Raw genomic sequence first — 22,586 nt, forward strand, 5'->3', positions numbered from 1 at the left:
TAAACGTTTTCCGCTGTGTTTTGCAGAAACGCACAGCGGTCCATTTAACATGATATCCTGTGGGACAGGTTCACATCGGTGCGTGTTTTGGAAAGGGCTAGGGACTTTTAGAAATGCAAAATGTGTTCTATAGACTTCAATGGAGATGCTGCAGAAAAGCATGTAGTGCCCTTTTGATGCATTTTTGACGCATTTTTGATGCGTTTTATTCTGCCCAGAAACAATTTGGGGGAAAAATGCATAAAAAAGTGGCAAAAACACATGTGCAACCGAGCCTTAAGGCAGCCATAGATTTCCAATTTTCTTGCCGAATTATCGGCCAATAAAAAAATTGGCCAATATTCGTACCGTTAGTGGGGAAAAATGTCGGCCGTTTTTCTTAATTTTAAGAGATTTTGAAAATTGTCCAAGCTGGAAAATCCTGGGACGATTTGTTTGATCGGCCGATTTTCGTGGTAATTTATGATCAAATCGGCCGTTCTTCTGGCCGATTTGACAATAAATTGACTATGAAGAAAAAGAAGAAATAGAAGAAATAGATTTTGCAGGAGAAGAAGAAATAGAATATCAAGAAGAATAGAAGAAAAGAGAAGATGAAATAGATTTTGCAGAAGAAGATGGAGAAGAAAAAAAGTTGCAACATTGTATCTATTTGTATGCATTTCGGATACAGATGTTTCTATTCAAGTACAAATAGATACAATGTTGTTTCTCTTCTTCTGCATAATCTATTCCCTCTGTCAAATATAATTGCGGATCTCTATGCAGGGACACCGCTATTATATTAATTGACGGCCATAGACGGGACTAAAACCCGCCGACTTTTTTTCCTAATTAGTGGAAACGTCGGCCGTCTGAACGACCGATTTACTACTTTAAAAAAAAAAAAGTGGCCGATTGTCCCCCCGTCTATGGCCTGCTTTAGGGACAGTTTGTAAATTGCCCGATTTTTACAAACTGTCCATAAATTTCCAGGCAGCTGACATGCATGGGATTAAGAGGTGTTCCATGCATCCATGTGCAGGCACTCCCATTGCTGTCAATTGGGACTCATCAGCTACACGGACATAGCCGCTGCTCCAAATGTGACATCTGTGCGGGTGCATGATCCCCAGGGGCAGGCTGACAACTCATGGGGCCCCCGGGCAATAGGGGATCATGGGGCCCCTGTTTCCTTCCCCAAACTCAAAAAAGCCTATGATAAAGGTACCAGGGGCATCTCATGGGGCCCCCTACTGACCCCGAGCCCTCGGGCAATGCCCGAGTTTCCAAATTACTTATAACCCCCAAACATTATATATATATATATGTATATATATATATATATATATATATACACACACCGTGTTCCAAATTATTATGCAAATTATATTTTTCTCATTTACCTAAATAATTGATGTAAATAACAGTCAGCATAATTCTCATGTTATCAACTATTAAGAGTACAATTCACATTTTATTGAACAAACCTCCTAATGATAACAGGATTTTTGTTCCAAATTATTCCGCACAGTAAGTTTCAAAACACTTTATAGGTTGTAAAGAACTGAAAATTGTCATTTGTTGTGTTTGCAGCATATTTACTGAAATCAAAAGCTATTTCAATCAAACTTTTAACAACATTTTAACTTTTTAATCATTTTAACAGGTGACGTTACATTGTAACATAGGACCCCTTATTTGATAGCAGCTTCACAAGTCTTGCATCCATTGAACTTGTGAGTTTTTGGACAGTTTCTGCTTGAATTTGTTTGCAAGATGTCAGAATAGCCTCCCAGAGCTGCTGTTTGGATGTAAACTGCCTCCCACCCTCATAGATCTTTTGCTTGAGGATGCTCCAAAAGGTCTCAATTGGATTGAGGTCAGGGGACGATGGAGGCCACACCATGACTTTCTCTCCTTTTATCCCCATAGCAGCCATTGATGCAGAGGTATTCTGTGCAGCATGAGATGGTGCATTGTCATGCATGAAGATGATTTTATTACGGAAAGCATAGTTCTTCCTTCTGTAAAGCAGGAAGCAAGTGGTCAGTCATAAACTCCACATACTTTGCAGAGGTCATCTTTACACCTTCGGGGCCCCTAAAGGGGCTGACCAGTTCTGTTCCCATGATTCCGGCCCAAAACATGACTCCACCACCGCCTTGCTGACGTCGCAGCCTTGTTGGAACAGGGTGGCCGTCCACCAACCATCCACTACTCCATCCATCTGGACCATCCAGGGTTGCACGGCACTCATCAGTGAACAGGACTGTTTGAAAATTAGTCTTCATGTATTTCTCTGCCCAATGCAGCCGTTTCTGCTTGTGAGCATTGGTTAGTGGTGGCCGAATAGAAGGTTTATGCACAGTTGCAAGACTCTGGAGGACTCTACACCTTGATGTCCGTGGGACTCCAGAGGCACCAGCAGCTTCAAATATCTGTTTGCTGCTATGTAATGGTATTTTAGCAGCTGCTCTCTTGATCCGATGCATGGATCTGGCAGAAATCTTCCTCAATGTGCCTTTATCTGCACCAACCCGTCTGTGCTCTGAATCAGCCACAAATCTCTTCATAGTGCGATGATCACGCTTAAGTTTTCGTGAAATATCTAATGTTTTCATACCTCGTCCAAGGCATCGAACTATTTCACTCTTTTCGGCAGCAGAGAGATCCTTTTTCTCCCCCATATTGCTTGAGTAGTTTTTCTTTAAATTGGGCTCTCCGGCCAATCTAATTATCACAGGTGTCCGAGATTGTTTTCAGTGATCAAAAGAGCCCTGACACACAATGCCATCCAAGAGTTAAACTGAAAAACAAAATATTTAATCTTTGTGACACTTAAATAGAATTTGCATAATAATTTGGAACACGGTGTGTGTGTATATATATATATATATATATATATATATATATATATATATTTTTTTTTTTTTTTTTGTTTTTTTAGCAAAGACCATAGAGAATGAAATGGCAGTCGTTGCATTTTTTTTATGTCACATGGTATTTGCGTAGCAGTTTTTCAAAAGCAATTTTTTTGGTAAAAATACACTTTAGCATATTAAAAAAAAAACAAAAACAATATATACCCCAATTTTTTTGTAAAATATCAAACAGGATGTTACAGCGAGTAAATAGATACATATCACACTTTAAAACTGCGCACGCTGATGAAATGGAGAAAAACGACGGTACTTAAAAATCTCCACAGGCTACGCTTTAGATATTTTGAATAGGTTACAGGGGCGGACTGACCGGCCCGTGGTCAGTAGGGGGCCCCATGAGATGCCCCTGGTACCTTTTTCATAGGCTTTTTTGAGTTTGGGCAAGGAAACAGGGGCCCCATGATCCCCTATTGCTCGGGGGCCCCATGAGTTGTCAGTCCACCCCTGATAGGTTACCAGTTTAGAGTTACAGAGGAGGTCTAGCACTAGAAATATTGATGTTGCTCTAATGTTCGTGGCGATACCTCACATGGGAGCTGCGAACGACGTTTACATATGCATGCGCGAGTTACATATGCGTTTGATTCTGCGCGTGTGTAGAGAGGTGGGGGAGCTTTAAACATTTTTTTTTCCGTATTTATTATTTTTGCACTGTCCCTAAAGCAGAGCTCCATCCAAAAGGGAAAGTTACGCCTTAAGGACTACTCCCCCGCTCCCCATTAAGGATTGGCACCTTTGGGGAGTGGGGGAGGGAGCGGGTACCCGAATTTGACAGGCACCCGCTCCCACACCCCATCCAATTGCCTAGGCGATTGGAAGCGAAAGGTGTCCTCCCTCCCTCCCTCCCTGTAGTCTTTTGGGACACGTGACAGGTCCCAGAAGACTACAGGACCATTCATGAAGCGCAGCGCTGCTCGCGCATGCGCAGTGGGTACCCGGCTGTGAAGCCGCAAGCTGTCACAGCCGGGTGTCCACACTGAAGATGCCGGCCTCCTGGAATACAGGAAGGCCGGTGAAACGAGCTGCGGGGGACACACCACGGGACCGAGGGACAGATAAGTGGCTGTTGTTTAAAAGTCAGCAGCTACAGTTTTTGTAGCTGCTAACTTTTATTTTTTGACAGGTGAGTGGAACTCCGCTTTAATATTTTATTTCTTTGATCACTTTTATTCCTATTACAAGGAATGTAAACATCCCTAATTATTATTATTATTATACAGTATTTATATAGCACCAACAGTTTGCTCAGCGCTGTACAATATAACGGTAAACAAAACAGTTCAATACAAGAAGGTTAGGAGGGCAATGATCCTTTGAGCTTACAATCTAATAGAAATATGCATGACCAGTCCTCTTTAAGGAGAGATCAAGGTCAAAAAAGACCTCACATCTCTCCTTTACTTTTAAAAGCAAAAGATCAAGCTGCTTTAAAAAAGAAAAAATAATAGTTTACATCCATTGCCGACCGGATGTGACGTCATGACGTCGCTCCAGTTCTCCATCTTGATAGAGGCAATCAGAGACCATAGACCATAACCTTGGTAAACCACTTGGAAATTACAATGTTTATATACACTCACCAGCAACTTTATTAGATACACCTTGCTCGTGACAATAAAATCTCCCCCACACCATTACACCACCAGCCAGAACCGTTGATACAAGGCAGGATGGATTCATGCTTTCATGTTGTCTGCCCATTCTCCTCTGACCTCTGACATCAACAAGGCATTTTCCTCCACACAACTGCCTCTCACTGGATATTTTCTCTTTTTCGGACCATTCTCTGTAAACCCTAGAGATGGTTGTGTGTGAAAATCCCAGTAGATCAGCAGTTATTGAAATACTCAGACCAGTCTGTCTGCCACCAACAACCATGATACATTCAAAGTCACTTAAATCCCCTTTCTTCCCCATTCTGATGCTCAGTTTGAACTTCAGCAAGTCGTCTTCACCACGTCTAGATGTCTAAATGTATTGAGTTGCTGCCAATGTAATTGGCTGATTAGCAATTTGTGTTACTAAGCAATTTAATAGGTGTACCCAATAAAGTGGTGGGTGGGTGTATGTATTGTGGTCTTCAAGCATTACTAGGTGCATTAGGAGGGACAAAGGTAGAAGTCCATAACTACTGATTGTAAGGTTGACATTCACTTAAAGCGAAGTTCCAGCTGAAAAAAAAAAATAAAAAGTCAGCAGCTACAAAAATTGTTGGTGCTGACTTTTAAAATACAGCCACTTACCTGTCCCTCGGTCCAGCGGTGTCCTCACCATGGCTGGTTTCACCATCCGTCTTCTCTCCCTGGAGCCGGCATCTTTAGTGTGGGCACCCGGCTGTGACAGCTTGCAGCTTCACAGCCGGGTTCCCACTGCGCATGCACGAGAAGCGCTGCGCTTTGTGAATGGCCCCGTAGTCTTCTGGGACCTGTCACATCCAGTTCCAGTCTACATGCATGTCAAGAATGTTGTAAAAACACACAGTGTCGGGGTTTGATTTACTAAAACTGGAGAGGGCAAAATCTTGTGCGCCTGTGCATGGGAGCCAATCAGCTTCCAGGTTTTATTGTCAAAGCTTAACTGAACAAGCTAAAGTTAGAAGCTGATTGGCTACCATGCACAGCTGCACCCGATCTTGCACTCTCCAATTTTAGTAAATCAACCCCAGAGGGTCTACAACCCAGTGTAAGATATGATTTTGGTGACTTGTAGCTTACACAAGAATTTTCTTTGCTCCAGGGGCTGATAGGAGTGGTGGAGGATCAAAAGGGAGGAACTGTGCATGAGTTTGTGAATGGGAAGATTGCCCACCACGTGTGCACACTGAAGCAGGGGCGGACTGACCATTCGGGCACTCGGGCACTGCCCAAGGGCCCAGGGTCAGTAGGGGGCCCCACGAGATGCCCCTTGTACCTTTCATAGGCTTTTTTGGGTGTGGTTTGAGTGTGGGTGAGGACACAGGGGCCACATGATCCCCTATTGCCCGGGGGCCCCATGAGTTGTCAGTCCGCCCCTGCACTGAAGGAATGTAACCTGTAGGGATCAAGGAAAACATTTAATCAGCAACTGGAAGGTGCCTCAGTTAAACTGAACACAGCTTAATGCTGTTTGGTTTGGTGGCCCTTTACATGTGCCTTTCCTGTATCCCTGTTGCAGTTTCCATTTGTGTCTTTTGATGACACACGGGGAGAGATTTATTGAAACCGGAGCACTCAGAATCTGGTGAAGCTGTGCATGGGATCCAATCGGCTTCTAACTTCAGCTTATTCAATTGAGTTTTGACAAAAAGCTGGTTTCTATGCAGAGCTGCATCAGATTTTGCACTCTACAATTTTAGTAAATAACCCCCATGGCACCCTGCTCTCAGATTTCCAAATAGTGTCTGTCCTGCATTTTTGTTGCAGTTATTTATTTTATGTCAGGTACTTATATAGCTCTGTCAATTTATGCAGCACTTTACATATATATTGTACATTCACATCAGTCCCTAACCCTCAAGGGGCGTACAATCTAAGGTCCCTAACTCACATTCATACATACACATATTAGAGCCAATTTAGACAGGGGCCAATTAACCTACCAGCATGACCATGGAGGAAACCCACGCAGGCACAGGGAGAACATGCCCAATTACTGTTGGTGACATCTCATACTTCTAATCTCCTGATCTCTGGTTCCAGTTGCTCCTCTTGATGACTCTGTCCGTATTTGGTTTCTGCATCCTGTCAGCATCTGTGTTGCCTGTTAATTTGGAACATGACCAAGGGTCCAGTTCTGGGTGCTGCTTCTCAGACGATTATAACCTATCTTGCACTGAAAACAAATGAAAACCAAAAATCTCTTAGAGCAGCCATTCTCAACTTTTTTACCCCAAAGGAACCCATGAAACAATTTATAGGTCTTAAGGAACACGTACTAAGTTTAATTCAGAGGTGGAATGTCTCTTACATTGATCAGTGGGAAGAATGCCCCTTACATTGGTGGTCAGTGGAAAGAATGCCCCTTACATTGGTGGTCAGTGGAAAGAATGCCCCTTACATTGGTGGTCAGTGGAAAGAATGCTCCTTACATTGGTGGTCAGTGGGAAGAATGCCCCTTACATTCCTTACATTGGTGATCAGTGGGAAGAATGCTCCTTACATTGGGTGTCAGTGGGAAGAATGCTCCCTACATTGGTGATCAGTGGAAAAAATACTCCGTACATTGGTGATCAGTGGGAAGAATGATCTTTACGTTGGTGATCAGTGAGAAGAATGTCCCTTATGTTGGTGATCAGTGGGAAGAATGTCCCTTACATTGGTGATCAGTGGGAAGAATGTCCCTTATGTTGGTAATCAGTGAGAAGAATGTCCCTTACATTGGGAGTCAGTGGGAAGAATGTCCCTTACATTGATGATCAGTGGGAAGAATGCTCCTTACATTGGTGGTCAGTGGGAAGAATGCTCCTTACATTGGTGGCCAGTGGGAAGAATGTCCATTACATTGGTTGTCCGTAGGAAGAATGCTCCTTACATTGGTGATCAGTGGGAAGAATGCTCCTTATATTGGTGATCAGTTGGAAGAATGTCCCTTACATTGGTGATCAGTGGGAAGAATGTCCCTTACATTGGTGATCAGTGGGAACAATGCTCCTTATATTGGTGATCAGTTGGAAGAATGTCCCTTACATTGGTGGTCAGTAGGAAGAATGCTCCTTACATTGGTGATCAGTGGGAAGAAGGTCCCTTACATTGGTGGTCAGTGGGAAGAATGCTCCTTATATTGGTGGTTAGTGGGAAGAATGCTCCTTACATTGGTGATCAGTGGGAAGAATGTCCCTTACATTGGTGATCAGTGGGAAGAATGCTCCTTACATTGGTGATCAGTGGGAAGAATGTCCCTTACATTGGTGATCAGTGGGAAGAATGCTCCTTACATTGGTGATCAGTGGGAAGAATGTCCCTTACATTGGTGATCAGTGGGAAGAATGCTCCTTACATTGGTGATCAGTGGGAAGAATGCTCCTTACATTGGTGGTTAGTGGGAAGAATTTCCCTTACATTGGTGGTCAGTGGGAAGAATGTTCCTTACATTGGTGATCAGTGGGAAGAATGCTCCTTACATTGGTGATCAGTGGGAAGAATGCTCCTTACATTGGTGATCAGTGGGAAGAATGCTCCTTACATTGGTGATCAGTGGGAAGAATGCTCCTTACATTGGTGGTCAGTGGGAAGAATGCTCCTTACATTGGTGATCAGTGGGAAGAATGCTCCTTACATTGGTGGTCAGTGGGAAGAATGCTCCTTACATTGGTGGACCGTAGGAAGAATGCTCCTTACATTGGTGATCAGTGGGAAGAATGCTCCTTACATTGGTGGTCAGTGGGAAGAATGCTCCTTACATTGGTGGACCGTAGGAAGAATGCTCCTTACATTGGTAGTCAATGTGAACAATGTTCTTTACATTGGTGATTTTTAGAGCCAATGATTGACTTTCTTATAAAAGCAATCCAAGCGGCCAATGGATTGCTTTTGCAAGCAGCGGGAGGGAAATCTAAAATGGTAACCTGTATAGAATTTTAAAGCATCACCTATAGATAAAAAAAACAATTACCAAACAATTGGGTATTATACAGTATTGTGTTTTGTGCATTAAAATCCAAAAATGTGTATTTTTTCCAAACAAATTGCATTTAAATACCATGTGCCATAAAAATTGCAACGCCCACCATTTTATTGTCTAGGGCGGGTGTCGGCAACCCGCGGCTCCAGAGCCGCATGCGGCTCTTTTTCACCTTGGCTGCGGCTCCGGAGCACACTGCCCACCAGGTGACAGGCAATAGGGCAGCAATGGGCAAACTACGGCCCGGCGGACCTTTTAATCCGGCCCGCGGAGCTAGGCTCCTCTCACAGTCCGCCCTGAAGACCGGTGTAGCATGAAAATCTGTCTCCTATGAGGATCTGTCCCCCTCGACGTATCTGCGCATGTGCCGGAGATCGCCGATCGGCTGCTAATGCCTGAAACTGGCACATGCGCAGATACGTCGAGGGGGACAGATCCTCATAGGAGACAGATTTTCATGCTACACCGGAACGGCGCGGGAACATGGCGAGAGGAACGCGTGGAGCAAAGGTAAGTGAATTGACACAGGGAGGACTTAATATGGGGGATGAATTAATATGGGGGATGAATTACTATAGGGGGGATGAATTACTATATGGGGGGATGAATTACTATGGGGGATGAATTACTATATGGGGGATGAATTACTATGGGGGATGAATTACTATATGGGGGATGAATTACTATATGGGGGATGAATTACTATGGGGGATGAATTACTATGGGGGATGAATTACTATGGGGGATGAATTACTATATGGGGGATGAATTACTATATGGGGGATGAATTACTATGGGGGATGAATTACTATGGGGGATGAATTACTATGGGGGATGAATTACTATATGGGGGATGAATTACTATGGGGGATGAATTACTATATGGGGGATGAATTACTATATGGGGGATGAATTACTATGGGGGATGAATTACTATATGGGGGATGAATTACTATATGGGGGATGAATTACTATGGGGGATGAATTACTATATGGGGGATGTATTTTCAGTTTTAAAAATGTGGCTCTCAAAATAAATTTCAATTGTGGTTTTGGCGAGATTTGGCTCAGTTGGAAAAAAGGTTGCCCACCACTGACCTAAGGCTATGATTGTGAATATGACGATACACTGTGGCCCTGATTAACCCTTTGGTTACTGGGCCCTTAAACCCCCTTCATGACCAGAGCGCTTTTTGCAATATATGCAGTGTCGGATTTGTTTTAAATGTTGCAATGGTTTTGCGGCTCCCAGTCTTTTTTTCCCTCTCGGAAACGGGTCCAAGTGGCTCTTTATGTCCTAAAGGTTGCAGACCCCTGGTCTAGGGCCTCTGCTTTTAAAGAATATATATAATGTTTGGAGGTTCTAAGTAATTTTCTAGCAAAAAAAAAGATTTTTACATGTAAACAAAAAGTGTCAGAAAAGACCTGGTCTTCAATTGGTTAAAGCAGACTATGGCTTGTGTAACAATTGTATAATTGTATGTGCTCTATCATTTTTTGTATTATTTTCTACTTTTTTTCTCCAATGAAATTGGAGTTACCCTTTAAGGATTGCAGTTTGTTATAATAAAAAATCTTGTGAGTGTACCAATACTTTTTTCTTTATATGATAGGTGACATTCACACAGAAGCACAGGGGTGGTCTGGGGTGGTCCCTGGCAAGAAATAGTGGATTCTAGCCGTCGGTTCTAAATGCTGCATCTCATGCTGTGTGCTGTGTACTCAGGGCCGGTGATACACTATTTTGCACCCTAGGCAAGACCAGCTACTTGGCAAAAAAATAAAACTTCACCTGTAGTTCTACGTAATCCCTCCTAGCACACATTCTCTTTCCCCTCAAATTTTCCACTCTAGTGCAAATCCTCTCCACCATAGCCCCCTTCCTAGCATAAATACCCCTAAATCCCTCCTCCTAGAAAAACCCCCTCCAAATTACCCTTCCCAGCACAAATCCTTCCTCCCCACCCAAATCCCCCCCCCCTCCTAGCACAACCCCTCTCAATTCCCCCTCCTAACACAAATCTCCCCAAATTCCCTATCCTAGCACAAATTCCCCCCATCCTCTCTTCTAACACAAATACCCTCCCAAAATCCCCCCTCCTAGCACAACCCCCCAATCCCCCCTTTTAGCACAAATCCGCCCCCCCCCAATCCCCCCTGCTAGCACAACACCCCACTATCCCCTTTCCTAGCACAAATTTGCCCCCAACCCCCCTCCTATTACAAATCACCCCCAATCCTCTCTTCTAACACAAATTCCCTATCCTAGCACAAATTCCCCCCATCCTCTCTCCTAGCACAAATCCCCTCCCAAAATCCCCCCTCCTAGCACAACCCCCCAATCCCCCCTTTTAGCACAAATCCCCCCCCATCCCCCCTGCTAGCACAACACCCCACTATCCCCTTTCCTAGCACAAATTTGCTCCCAACCCCCCTCCTATTACAAATCACCCCCAATCTTCTATTCTAACACAAATCCCTCCAAATTCCCTATCCTAGCACAAATTCCCCCCATCCTCTCTTCTAGCACAAATCCCCCCCCCCCAAAATCCCCCTTCCTAGCACAACCCCCCCAATCCCCCCTTTTATTATTATTATTATTATACAGTATTTATAAAGCGCCAATAGTTCACTCAGCGCTGTACATTACAAAGGGGGACAGAACATGTGACAGAACAATACCAATACAATGCAAAACATGAGGGGATCGAGGGCCCTGCTCTTTCGAGCTTACAATCTAGAAGGGATGGGATAGTGGTACAGGAGGAGATAGCTGTGGGGGATGGAGTGGTAGGAAGAGTGGAGGAGGTCAGCAAGTTAGCAGGGGGTGAGGTAGGCTTCCCTGAAGAGATGGGTTTTCAGGGTGCGCCTAAAGGAGAGGAGAGTAGGTGATAATCTGATGGGTTGGGGCAGGGAGTTCCAGAGGATGGGTGACACCCTGGAGAAGTCCTGGAGGCGGGCATGGGAGGAGGAGACCAGGGAACTAGAGAGAAGGAGGTCTTGTGAGGAGCGGAGTGTGCGTGTTGGGCGGTACTTGGATATTAGGTCAGTGATGTAGTTCGGGGCAGTATGGTGGACAGCTTTGTATGTCAGTGTTAGGATTTTAAATTTGATCCGTTGCGCAATCGGAAGCCAGTGGAGGGATTGGCAGAGGGGGGTGGCGGAAATGGAGCGGTTGGAAAGGTGAATGAGTCTGGCAGCCGTATTCAGGATCGACTGAAGCGGGGATAGCCAGCGGCGAGGCAGGCCAGTGAGGAGGGAGTTGCAGTAGTCGAGTCGTGATATGATGAGGGAGTGGATGAGCTGTTTAGTGGTTTCTGGGGTTAGGAACGTGCGGATTTTGGCGATGTTGCGGAGGTGGAGTCTGCACGAGTTTGTTAAAGATTGGACTTGGGGCTGGAAGGATAGGTTGGAGTCCAGAATGACACCAAGTACTCTGGCCTGCAGAGCGGGTTTGATATTGGCGTTGTTGGATGTGATGTAGAAGTCAATGGGGGGTGGGGTTCGGGCTGGGGGGAAGACAAGGAGCTCGGTTTTGGAGAGATTCAGTTTAAGGAAGTGGAGCGACATCCAATCTGATATTTTAGCACAAATCCACCCCCCCCAATCCCCCTTGCTAGCACAACACCCCACTATCCCCTTTCCAAGCACAAATTTGCCCCCAACCCCCCTCATAGTACAACCCCCCCCCCCAATGCTCTCTTCTAACACAAATCCCCCCCCAAATTCCCTATCCTAGCACAAATTCCCCCTATCCTCTCTCCTAGCACAACCCCCCCCCAAAAAATCCCCCCTCCTAGCAAAACCCCCCCAATCCCCCCATTTAGCACAAATCTGGCCCCCCAATCCCCCCTGCTAGCACAACACCCCACTATCCCCTTTCCTAGCACAAATTTGCCCCCAACCCCCCCTCCTAGTACAAATCCCCCCAAATCTTCTCTTCTAACACAAATCCCCACAATCCCCTCTCCAAGCACAACCCCCCCAATCCCCCTTCTTGGTACAAATACCCCCAACCCTCTCTCCTAGCAAAAATACCCCCCCATTCCCCTCCTCATAGTACATATCCCCACCTCCTAGCACAAATCCCTTTTTCTCCAATCTCCCTCCTAGTACAAATCCCCCCCCAAGCCCCTCTTCTAGCACAAATCCCCCCCAATCCCCTCTTCTAGCACAAATCCTCCCCAATCCCCTCTTCTAGCACAAATTTTTCCCCCAATCCCCCCTCCTAGTACAAATCTCACCAATCCCCTCTCCTAACACAACCTCCCCCAATCCCCCCTCCCAGCCCCAATCCTCTTCCTTTAATCGCCGCACCTAGGAGAAATTCTCACAAATCCCTCCTCTAGCTAAAACCCCTCCAAATTACCCTTCCCAACATAAAATCATCCTACCTTACCCAAATCCCCCCCTCCCCCCAGAACCCCATGGCTGCGCCCAGTGGTGTATTCAGGTTTTGTGCTGCCCTAGGCAACACAAAAATTGTCTTCCCCCCACGGACAACACAACCCCCCCTTCCCCCTCCTGTGGAGAGATTCTGACATTGACCAACAACACCCCTGCCCCCCACCCGTGAGAGCCTTCCACTACCCCCAACCCCCCCCCCCCCCCGCGCCGGCGATAGAGAGACGCTCATCTTCACAGCTCCCGACATCCCCGGGTATGAGAGCCAGGCTCTACATACATCATAAAGCAGCCTCTCTCGGATCCCACCTGGTTCCCATGGTGCGCATGTCCCTTCTTTCATTCCTTCTTCTGCGGGGAGTTGCTGCCCCCCCTAAAAAATGCCGCCCTAGGCAAGTGCCTTGTTTGCCTTGTGGTAAATACGCCCCTGGCTTGTGCCCTAGGTGGCAGTGTGCCCTAGGCAGCTGCCTAGTTCGCCTAGTGGCAGCAGCAGCCAAGTGTGTATAAATCAATGGCCAGCACTGCCACTCTTTGCATGTAACTGCTTATATGTTATGTGCAGATAGAGCCTCTGACCGAATCTGGATGCAGATAATGTGCCTTTCCGTGGCGTTCTGGCTGCAGCTAATCGGCCAGTTTGCATGCAGTCATTGCACAGAGAATTTCTGCATCCAGAGACGGCATTTAGTCGCTTCTAAATGCAGCAAACTACGTGCCCCTTGCCACCCATGTGAATGTAGCCTTCATTTTTTTAAATATTTTTTATATTTCAAGGATGCTCCACATATTGGGCCAGGGAAATAAAAGTAGGAAAATAGAATATAGTATATTGATGGTCTTCTATGCATGAGATTTTTCCACTTTATCTTTATTAGAATCCTTTGAATGATATTAGATATCCTTTAGTTCTCCAAAAGATTCTAGGCTGTCATCCGGCTCCGGCAGTAGTTTCTGCATGCAGTTATATTCGGCTGAATTGAAAACAATTGTTCCTGGAGCGCAACATCTCTGTTAAAGGCTTGCGACGTAGCAGCTGAATGGAAGGGGAGGACTCAGCAGTGCACATTGTACCTAGCCTGCAGGAACACAATTTACTGTCATATGATAACAACCCCCAGCATCCAGCCAATGGGAGTGTGCAACCACAGAAACCACACTGAACCAGCAGCAGCAGCAGCCTGTGCATCCTCCATACAAGCACACACTGGGGACACAAGACTGTACCATCCTCCCTGCATAGAGGGGGAGAAGATCTCATCCCAAAGTCAGCAGAACCCCAGTGCCAGCAGATTTCCCTGGATGACAAGGTAAGGCAATCACAATCATACATTGGATTACTCCAGCAGGTGCCCCTCATCTGCATTGTTCCCGACTTCCGTCCTGCATCCCAGTTAATAATTGATTGTAGGAGGTGGAGAGGCCCAGTGCTGCTGCACCCCAGATCTTCTATGGGGATGCTAATAGATAAGGGACCCCAGATCTTCTATGGGGACGCTTAATAGATACGGGACCCCAGCTATTCTATGGGATGCTTAATAGATAAGGGACCCCAGATCTTCTATGGGGATGCTAATAGATAAGGGACCCCAGATCTTCTATGGGGACGCTTAATAGATAAGGGACCCCAGATCTTCTATGGGGATGCTAATAGATAAGGGACCCCAGATCTTCTGTGGGGACGCTTAATAGATAAGGGACCCCAGCTCTTCTATGGGATGCTTAATAGATAAGGGAGCCCAGATCTTCTATGGGGACGCTTAATAGATAAGGGACCCCAGATCTTCTAAGGGGACGCTAATAGATAAGGGACCCCAGATCGTCTATGGAGACGCTTAATAGATAAGGGACCCCAGATCTTCTATGGGGACACTTAATAGATAAGGGACCCCAGATCTTCTATGGGGACGCTTAATAGATAAGGGACCCCAGATCTTCTATGGGGACGCTTAATAGATAAGGGACCCCGTCTCTTCTTTCGGGACCCCTAATAGATAAGGGACCCCAGCTCTTCTATGGGGACGCTTAATAGATAAGGGACCCCAGCTCTTCTATGGGATGCTTAATAGATAAGGGAGCCCAGATCTTCTATGGGGACGCTTAATAGATAAGGGACCCCAGATCTTCTAAGGGGACGCTAATAGATAAGGGACCCCAGATCTTCTATGGGGACGCTTAATAGATAAGGGACCCCAGCTCTTCTATGGGACGCTTAATAGATAAGGGACCCCAGATCTTCTATGGGGACGCTTAATAGATAAGGGACCCCAGATCTTCTATGGGGACGCTTAATAGATAAGGTACCCCAGATCTTCTATGGGGACGCTTAATAGATAAGGGACCCCGTCTCTTCTTTCGGGACCCCTAATAGATAAGGGACCCCAGCTCTTCTATGGGGACGCTTAATAGATAAGGGACCCCAGCTCTTCTATGGGATGCTTAATAGATAAGGGAGCCCAGATCTTCTAAGGGGACGCTTAATAGATAAGGGACCCCAGATCTTCTAAGGGGACGCTAATAGATAAGGGACCCCAGATCTTCTATGGGGACGCTTAATAGATAAGGGACCCCAGATCTTCTAAGGGGACGCTAATAGATAAGGGACCCCAGATCTTCTATGGGGATGCTTAATAGATAAGGGACCCCAGATCTTCTATGGGGACGCTTAATAGATAAGGGACCCCAGATCTTCTAAGGGGACGCTAATAGATAAGGGAGCCCAGATCGTCTATGGGGACGCTTAATAGATAAGGGACCCCAGATCTTCTATGGGGACGCTTAATAGATAAGGGACCCCAGATCTTCTAAGGGGACGCTAATAGATAAGGGACCCCAGATCGTCTATGGAGACGCTTAATAGATAAGGGACCCCAGATCTTCTATGGGGACGCTAATAGATAAGGGACCCCAGATCGTCTATGGGGACGCTTAATAGATAAGGGACCCCAGATCTTCTATGGGACGCTTAATAGATAAGGGACCCCAGATCTTCTATGGGGACACTTAATAGATAAGGGACCCCAGATCTTCTATGGGGACGCTTAATAGATAAGGGACCCCAGATCTTCTATGGGGACGCTTAATAGATAAGGGACCCCGTCTCTTCTTTCGGGACCCCTAATAGATAAGGGACCCCAGCTCTTCTATGGGGACGCTTAATAGATAAGGGACCCCAGCTCTTCTATGGGATGCTTAATAGATAAGGGAGCCCAGATCTTCTATGGGGATGCTTAATAGATAAGGGACCCCAGATCTTCTAAGGGGACGCTAATAGATAAGGGACCCCAGATCTTCTATGGGGACGCTTAATAGATAAGGGACCCCAGCTCTTCTATGGGACGCTTAATAGATAAGGGACCCCAGATCTTCTATGGGGACGCTTAATAGATAAGGGACCCCAGATCTTCTATGGGGACGCTTAATAGATAAGGTACCCCAGATCTTCTATGGGGACGCTTAATAGATAAGGGACCCCGTCTCTTCTTTCGGGACCCCTAATAGATAAGGGACCCCAGCTCTTCTATGGGGACGCTTAATAGATAAGGGACCCCAGCTCTTCTATGGGATGCTTAATAGATAAGGGAGCCCAGATCTTCTAAGGGGACGCTTAATAGATAAGGGACCCCAGATCTTCTAAGGGGACGCTAATAGATAAGGGACCCCAGATCTTCTATGGGGACGCTTAATAGATAAGGGACCCCAGATCTTCTAAGGGGACGCTAATAGATAAGGGACCCCAGATCTTCTATGGGGATGCTTAATAGATAAGGGACCCCAGATCTTCTATGGGGACGCTTAATAGATAAGGGACCCCAGATCTTCTAAGGGGACGCTAATAGATAAGGGAGCCCAGATCGTCTATGGGGACGCTTAATAGATAAGGGACCCCAGATCTTCTATGGGGACGCTTAATAGATAAGGGACCCCAGCTCTTCTATGGGACGCTTAATAGATAAGGGACCCCAGATCTTCTATGGGGACGCTTAATAGATAAGGGACCCCAGATCTTCTATGGGGATGCTAATAGATAAGGGACCCCGCCTTCTTCTATGGGATGCTTAATAGATAAGGGACCCCAGCTCTTCTATGGGATGCTTAATAGATAAGGGACCGTGGTTCTTCTATGGGGACGCTTAATAGATAAGGGACCCCGCCTCTTCTTTCGGGACCCCTAATAGATAAGGGACCCCAGCTCTTCTATGGGGACGCTTAATAGATAAGGGACCCCAGCTCTTCTATGGGGACGTTTCATAGATAAGGGACCCCAGCTCTTCTATGGGGACATTTCATAGATAAGGGACCCCGGCTCTTCTATGGGGACATGTAATAGATAAAGGACCCCGGGTCTTCTATGGGGACGCTTAATAGATAAGGGACCCCAGCTGTTCTATGGGGACCCCTAATAGATAAGGGACCCCAGCTCTTCTATGGGGACGCTTAATAGATAAGGGACTCCAGCTCTTCTATGGGGACGTTTCATAGATAAGGGACCCCAGCTCTTCTATGGGGACATTTCATAGATAATGGACCCCGGCTCTTCTATGGGGACATGTAATAGATAAAGGACCCCGGGTCTTTTATGGGGATGCTTAATAGATGAGGGACCCCAGCTCTTCTATTTGAACACTTAATGGATAAAGGACCCCAGCTCTTCTATGGGGACGCTTATTAGATAAGGGACCCCAGCTCTTCTATGAGAATGCTTAACAGATAAAGGACCCCAGCTCTTCTATGGGAACGCGTAATAGATAAGGGACCCTGGCTCTTCTATGGGGACACGTAATAGATAAGGGACCCCGGGTCTTCTATGGAGACGCTTAATAGACGAGAGACCCCAGCTCTTCTATGAGAACACTTAATAGATAAGGGACCCCAGCTCTTCTATAGGAACGCTTAATAGATAAGGGACCCCAGCTCTTCTATGGGGATGCGTAATAGATAAGGGACCCCGGCTCCTTTATGGGGATGTTTAATAGATAAGGGACCCCAGCTCTTCTATGAGAACGCGTAATAGATAAGGGACCCCAGCACTTCTATGAGAACACTTAATAGATAAGGGACCCCAGCTCTTCTATGGGGACACGTCATAGATAAGGGACCCCAGCTCTTCTATGAGAACACTTAATAGATAAGGGACCCCAGCTCTTCTATGAGAACACTTAATAGATAAAGGACCCCAGCTCTTCTATGGGGATGCGTAATAGATAAGGGACCCCGGCTCCTTTATGGGGATGTTTAATAGATAAGGGACCCCAGCTCTTCTATGAGAACGCGTAATAGATAAGGGACCCCAGCACTTCTAATGGGAATGCGTAATAGATAAGGGACCCCGGCTCCTTTATGGGGATGTTTAATAGATAAGGGACCCCAGCTCTTCTATGAGAACGCGTAATAGATAAGGGACCCCAGCACTTCTAATGGGAATGCTTAATAGATAAGGGACCCTGCTTTATGGGGATGCAAAGTAGATAAAGACATCTTAGCTCCTCCCTGGGGATGTACAATAGATAAGGCACTCCAGCTCCTCTATAGGGCTTTTCAATAGATAAGGGACCCCAACTCTTCTATGGGGATGCACAATAAATAAGGCACAGAGCTCCTCTATGAGATAAGGGACCCTGGCTCCTCTATGGAAATGCACAAAAGACAAAGGAACCCCAACTCCTCTATGGGGATGCACATTAGATAAGAGTTCCCAGATCTTCTATGGGGGTGCAGAATACATAGAGTACTCCAGCTTCCCAATGGGGATGCTGAATAGATAAGGAACTCCAGCACCTCTTTGGGGGTGTACAATGGATAAACCCCCCAAATAATGCCTAACTCAGTCTCTGGTGCTGAATGCAAGCTTACATGATGTAATGCAAACCTGATCTGAGCTCTGTATATTTCACTACAGATGACAGACAAGTGCTCATGGGTCCTGTAATGTGATCGTAGACACTGATTCGGCACTGGCACATGAGAACCTGAAACTATTTTCATTGTACGATTGTTGGTTCGTGCCTTGCATAGTTTATTAAATGGATATTTCACCCAAATAATTACCTAGCTATATACTCTAATGTACAGTGTCTTAAAAAAGTATTCATACCCCTTGAAATTTATCATATTTACATTTTTGGCTGTAACATGACAAAATGTGAAGCATTGCAAGGAATATGAAGACTTTTTCAAGGCACTGTATTTAAATTAAAGGTGGCATCTGATGTGTTGAGTCACAAGCTGGCTGCCTATATCTTTTTGGAATTTCAGCAGCTTATGACCATGTTATTTTCTGGATTTTTTCAGGATCCATTCAAACCAGTCGGTGTCTGATATGCTGTGTGTAATGCTCACCCGCTGGTGTACAGTGTGTAGGGTGGTGTGATGCATTATTACAATGCATTACAATTTTTCATTTTTTTTTCTTTTTTTAAACTTTATTGAAACGCCAAAAATGATATTTCATTTAACTCTATGCTCAGACGCACGTTGTGTTGCGATGCATACACTTGAATGAAATGTCATTTTATAGTCCATTGCTTTAATCCAGCATACTGCATGTCTGTGTATTAGCTGGTGACCTGCTACATCTCCCAGGTCCCACCCCGTTGTTACTTGTTACCAGGGGCGGACTGACCATTTGTAAACTCGGGCACTGCCCGAGGGCCCGGGGTCAGTAGGGGGCCCCATGAGATGCCCCTGGTACCTTTTTCATAGGCTTTTTTGAGTTTGGGTGAGGACACAGGGGTATAGAACACTTGAATTACCTCCTCTATTCTTATTTATACTAGAGTTTATTTATTCCCAGTATCAAAGAATGCCTATTCCCAATATCATCTCTATGTATTTTTTCTGTGAAATTAGTGAGTACTTTTGTGCAGTTTGTAATCCAGTAATTTCCCTTTCCACAGATAAAGTGCCATTTCTAAAAAGACAATCCAAACCTATTTCACTTTTTAAACATGCTTGCCCGGAAAGGCTTGATCCATGAAGAATACTTGATAACCAGGCTTGCAGAAAATGAGGATGCCCACCCTCAATACAGAAGCAAGACCAGAAAAGCCCGTTTTGTGGCTAAGAATGGTGCCTGCAACGTGGCTCATAAAAATATCCGAGAACAGGGACGTTTCCTTCAGGATGTCTTCACCACTATGGTAGATCTCAGGTGGCAGCATAGCCTGCTGATCTTCACAATGACATTTATATGCAGCTGGATGCTGTTTGCTATGGGCTGGTGGCTTATTGCCTTTGCCCATGGAGATCTTGATCCCAAGCGCAGCAATTCCACACCTTGCGTCACTAACATTCAGTCCTTTACTTCAGCCTTTCTTTTCTCAATTGAGGTTCAGGTGACCATTGGCTTTGGAGGTCGTATGGTTACAGAACAATGTCCCTTGGCTATAACAATTCTCATCATCCAGAATATATCTGGCTTAATCATCAATGCGGTCATGTTGGGATGTATTTTTATGAAGACGGCCCAGGCTAACCGTAGGGCTGAGACTTTAATATTTAGTAAACACGCTGTCATAGCCTGCCGGGATGGCAAGTACCGCTTCATGTTCAGAATAGGTGACCTACGCAAGAGTATGATCATTAGTGCTTCAATCAAGATCCAGGTGGTCAAGAAGACCACAACCACTGAAGGTGAAGTCATCCCAATCTCTCAGGTAGACATTCAAGTAGAAAACCCTGTTGGAACAAATTCTATTTTCTTAGTATCACCGCTTATAATAAGCCACACAATTGATGAAAAGAGTCCCCTATACAACTTCTCAGCTTACGACATTTGCCAGCAGGATTTAGAAGTGGTCGCCTTACTGGAAGGAGTAGTAGAAACAACAGGTATAACAACTCAGGCCAGAACGTCTTACTTGCCTGAAGAAATTCTTTGGGGTCGTCGTTTTGTGCCCATTGTTACAGAAGAAGAGGGCAGGTATTCTGTTGACTACTCTAAATTTGGAAACACAGTTAAAATCCATGGACCCCTATGCAGTGCGAAAGACCTGATGGAAGGCAGAAACCAACCAATTTCACAGGGTGGTCACCCTTCTAGAATGTTGAAGAGAAGAAAAGTAGAAAGACATGAACCTTCTATTTCTGAAAAGAAAATGCCCAGAGATACCTCACCCCATGATTCTTTTTCTGACTCTTAATGTATGTATTTCTTACGGTATAGAAATGACGTTTTCTCATGGTTTGGAATCTCCCAGGGGTCTTACATGGAGTTGAAACAGCTTATTTGTCCTCTGCATGAAATGTATAACATAACACATTAATATGCTAGCGTCATTGACAACCGCTAATGCTACAAACGTTATACATATTGGGGCTCCTGCAGCCAATTTTGGTGAATGGAATGTGTCTTTGTTGCAAATCAGATTGTTAAAGGTGACCCCCAGGCAGGTGTAAAAATATCACTTATTCCAAATATATATTCTCTAAAAAATATTAAATGTATTTTTACATACAACTAGCATGACTACCTTATTCTGTCTTGATATCCACCACCTGCTATCCCCTGCACAGCAGTACTCAAACTTCAAGAGGGAGAGAAAACACTAGGAGCCGATCAGGCTGTGCTGCCTCTCCTGAAAGGGAAGATGAAACTGAAGAGGTGAACTATGTCCAAATATCCTACCCACCCCTCCAGACCATGCCGCACATAACGGCCATGATGCCCTGAGCTGTCGGTGTAGTGGTCCGTACACTATACAGCAGGGGTTCTGAATTAAAATTCACGGAGGTCCGGTTGGTAACATTTTCTTTCTGCAGAGGTCTGAAACTCATTTTTCTTCTATTACTCAGATTTTTCACATTACAGCCCCCTTTGCATTAATATCCTCAGTCCCCCCCATTCCCATCACAGCCAACCGTACATCACAAGTCCTTTTCACATCAGAGCCCCCCCAACATTATAGCCCCGCTTCCATCACAGCCCCCCTTCACATCGCAAACGTTCCTTGACATCACAGTCCCCCTTGCAATCACAATCCCCTACATCACAGCTCCCCATCTCCTGACATCACAGACCCTTCCTATCACGGCTACCTCTTCTCACATCATGGCCCCCCATATCACAGTTCCCCCATATCACATCTCTCCTCACATCAGAGCCCCCCAGTATTATAGCTCCCCCCTCTCAAATTACAACTCCCTCCTATCATAGCCCCACTGTGATGGAGGGTAGGCAGGACAGAACACACAAGGCAGATGGCAAACACTTAAAGCTTTATTAAAACAGACAACAGTCACTCAATGGGGAGTAGTGCAGAGAGAGAGAGAGCCCAAAATACTTGTAATCCAGTCCTGGTGGGCAAAGGTAAAGTCTCTACAGCAGTTTGTAATCCAACATGGAGGTAGGAGGCAGTTCCTAAACAGTTCAGATAACACAGGGGAAGCATACACTCCCGCAGAGCTGAAGTGGTAGTCTCAGGCAGAGCTGATGTGGTAGTCTCAGGCAGAGCTTATGTGGTAGTCTCAGGCAGAGCTGCCAGCGTCTCAGGCAAAGCTGATGTGGTAGTCTCAGGCAGAGCTTGCAGCGTCTCAAGCAGGGCTGATGTAGCTTCTGGGGTCCCCCTTACTCCAATGGGGCTTAGGCAGAGTCTGGCCACTAGAGTCCTGCCACAGCTGGGATCCCTCAGTGGCTGCACAGCAGAGTGAATGCCCAGGAAGAGT

The 22,586-nt window shown here is 45.6% G+C and overlaps 1 protein-coding gene across 1 annotated transcript; it reads left to right on the forward strand.

Moving 5' to 3' along the window:
• Positions 1 to 13,953: 13,953 nt before the first annotated feature.
• LOC149443845 (ATP-sensitive inward rectifier potassium channel 11-like) lies at positions 13,954 to 21,381 on the forward strand. Its single transcript, XM_089655170.1, has 2 exons — positions 13,954 to 14,233; positions 19,820 to 21,381. Exon 2 carries the CDS (start codon positions 19,871 to 19,873, stop codon positions 21,062 to 21,064), a length of 1,194 nt encoding a protein of 397 aa, XP_089511296.1. The 5' UTR covers positions 13,954 to 14,233; positions 19,820 to 19,870; the 3' UTR covers positions 21,065 to 21,381.
• Positions 21,382 to 22,586: the final 1,205 nt, after the last annotated feature.

The sequence above is a fragment of the Staurois parvus genome, unplaced genomic scaffold (genome assembly GCF_062004578.1).
Source record: "Staurois parvus isolate SC_StPar_1 unplaced genomic scaffold, SC_StPar_1.0 ptg000827l, whole genome shotgun sequence".
Lineage (NCBI taxonomy): Eukaryota > Metazoa > Chordata > Amphibia > Anura > Ranidae > Staurois > Staurois parvus.

Bases quoted from the DNA above. Each gene is read 5' to 3' on its own strand.
- LOC149443845 (XM_089655170.1), top strand. From the start codon at position 19,871: ATGCTTGCCCGGAAAGGCTTGATCCATGAAGAATACTTGATAACCAGG.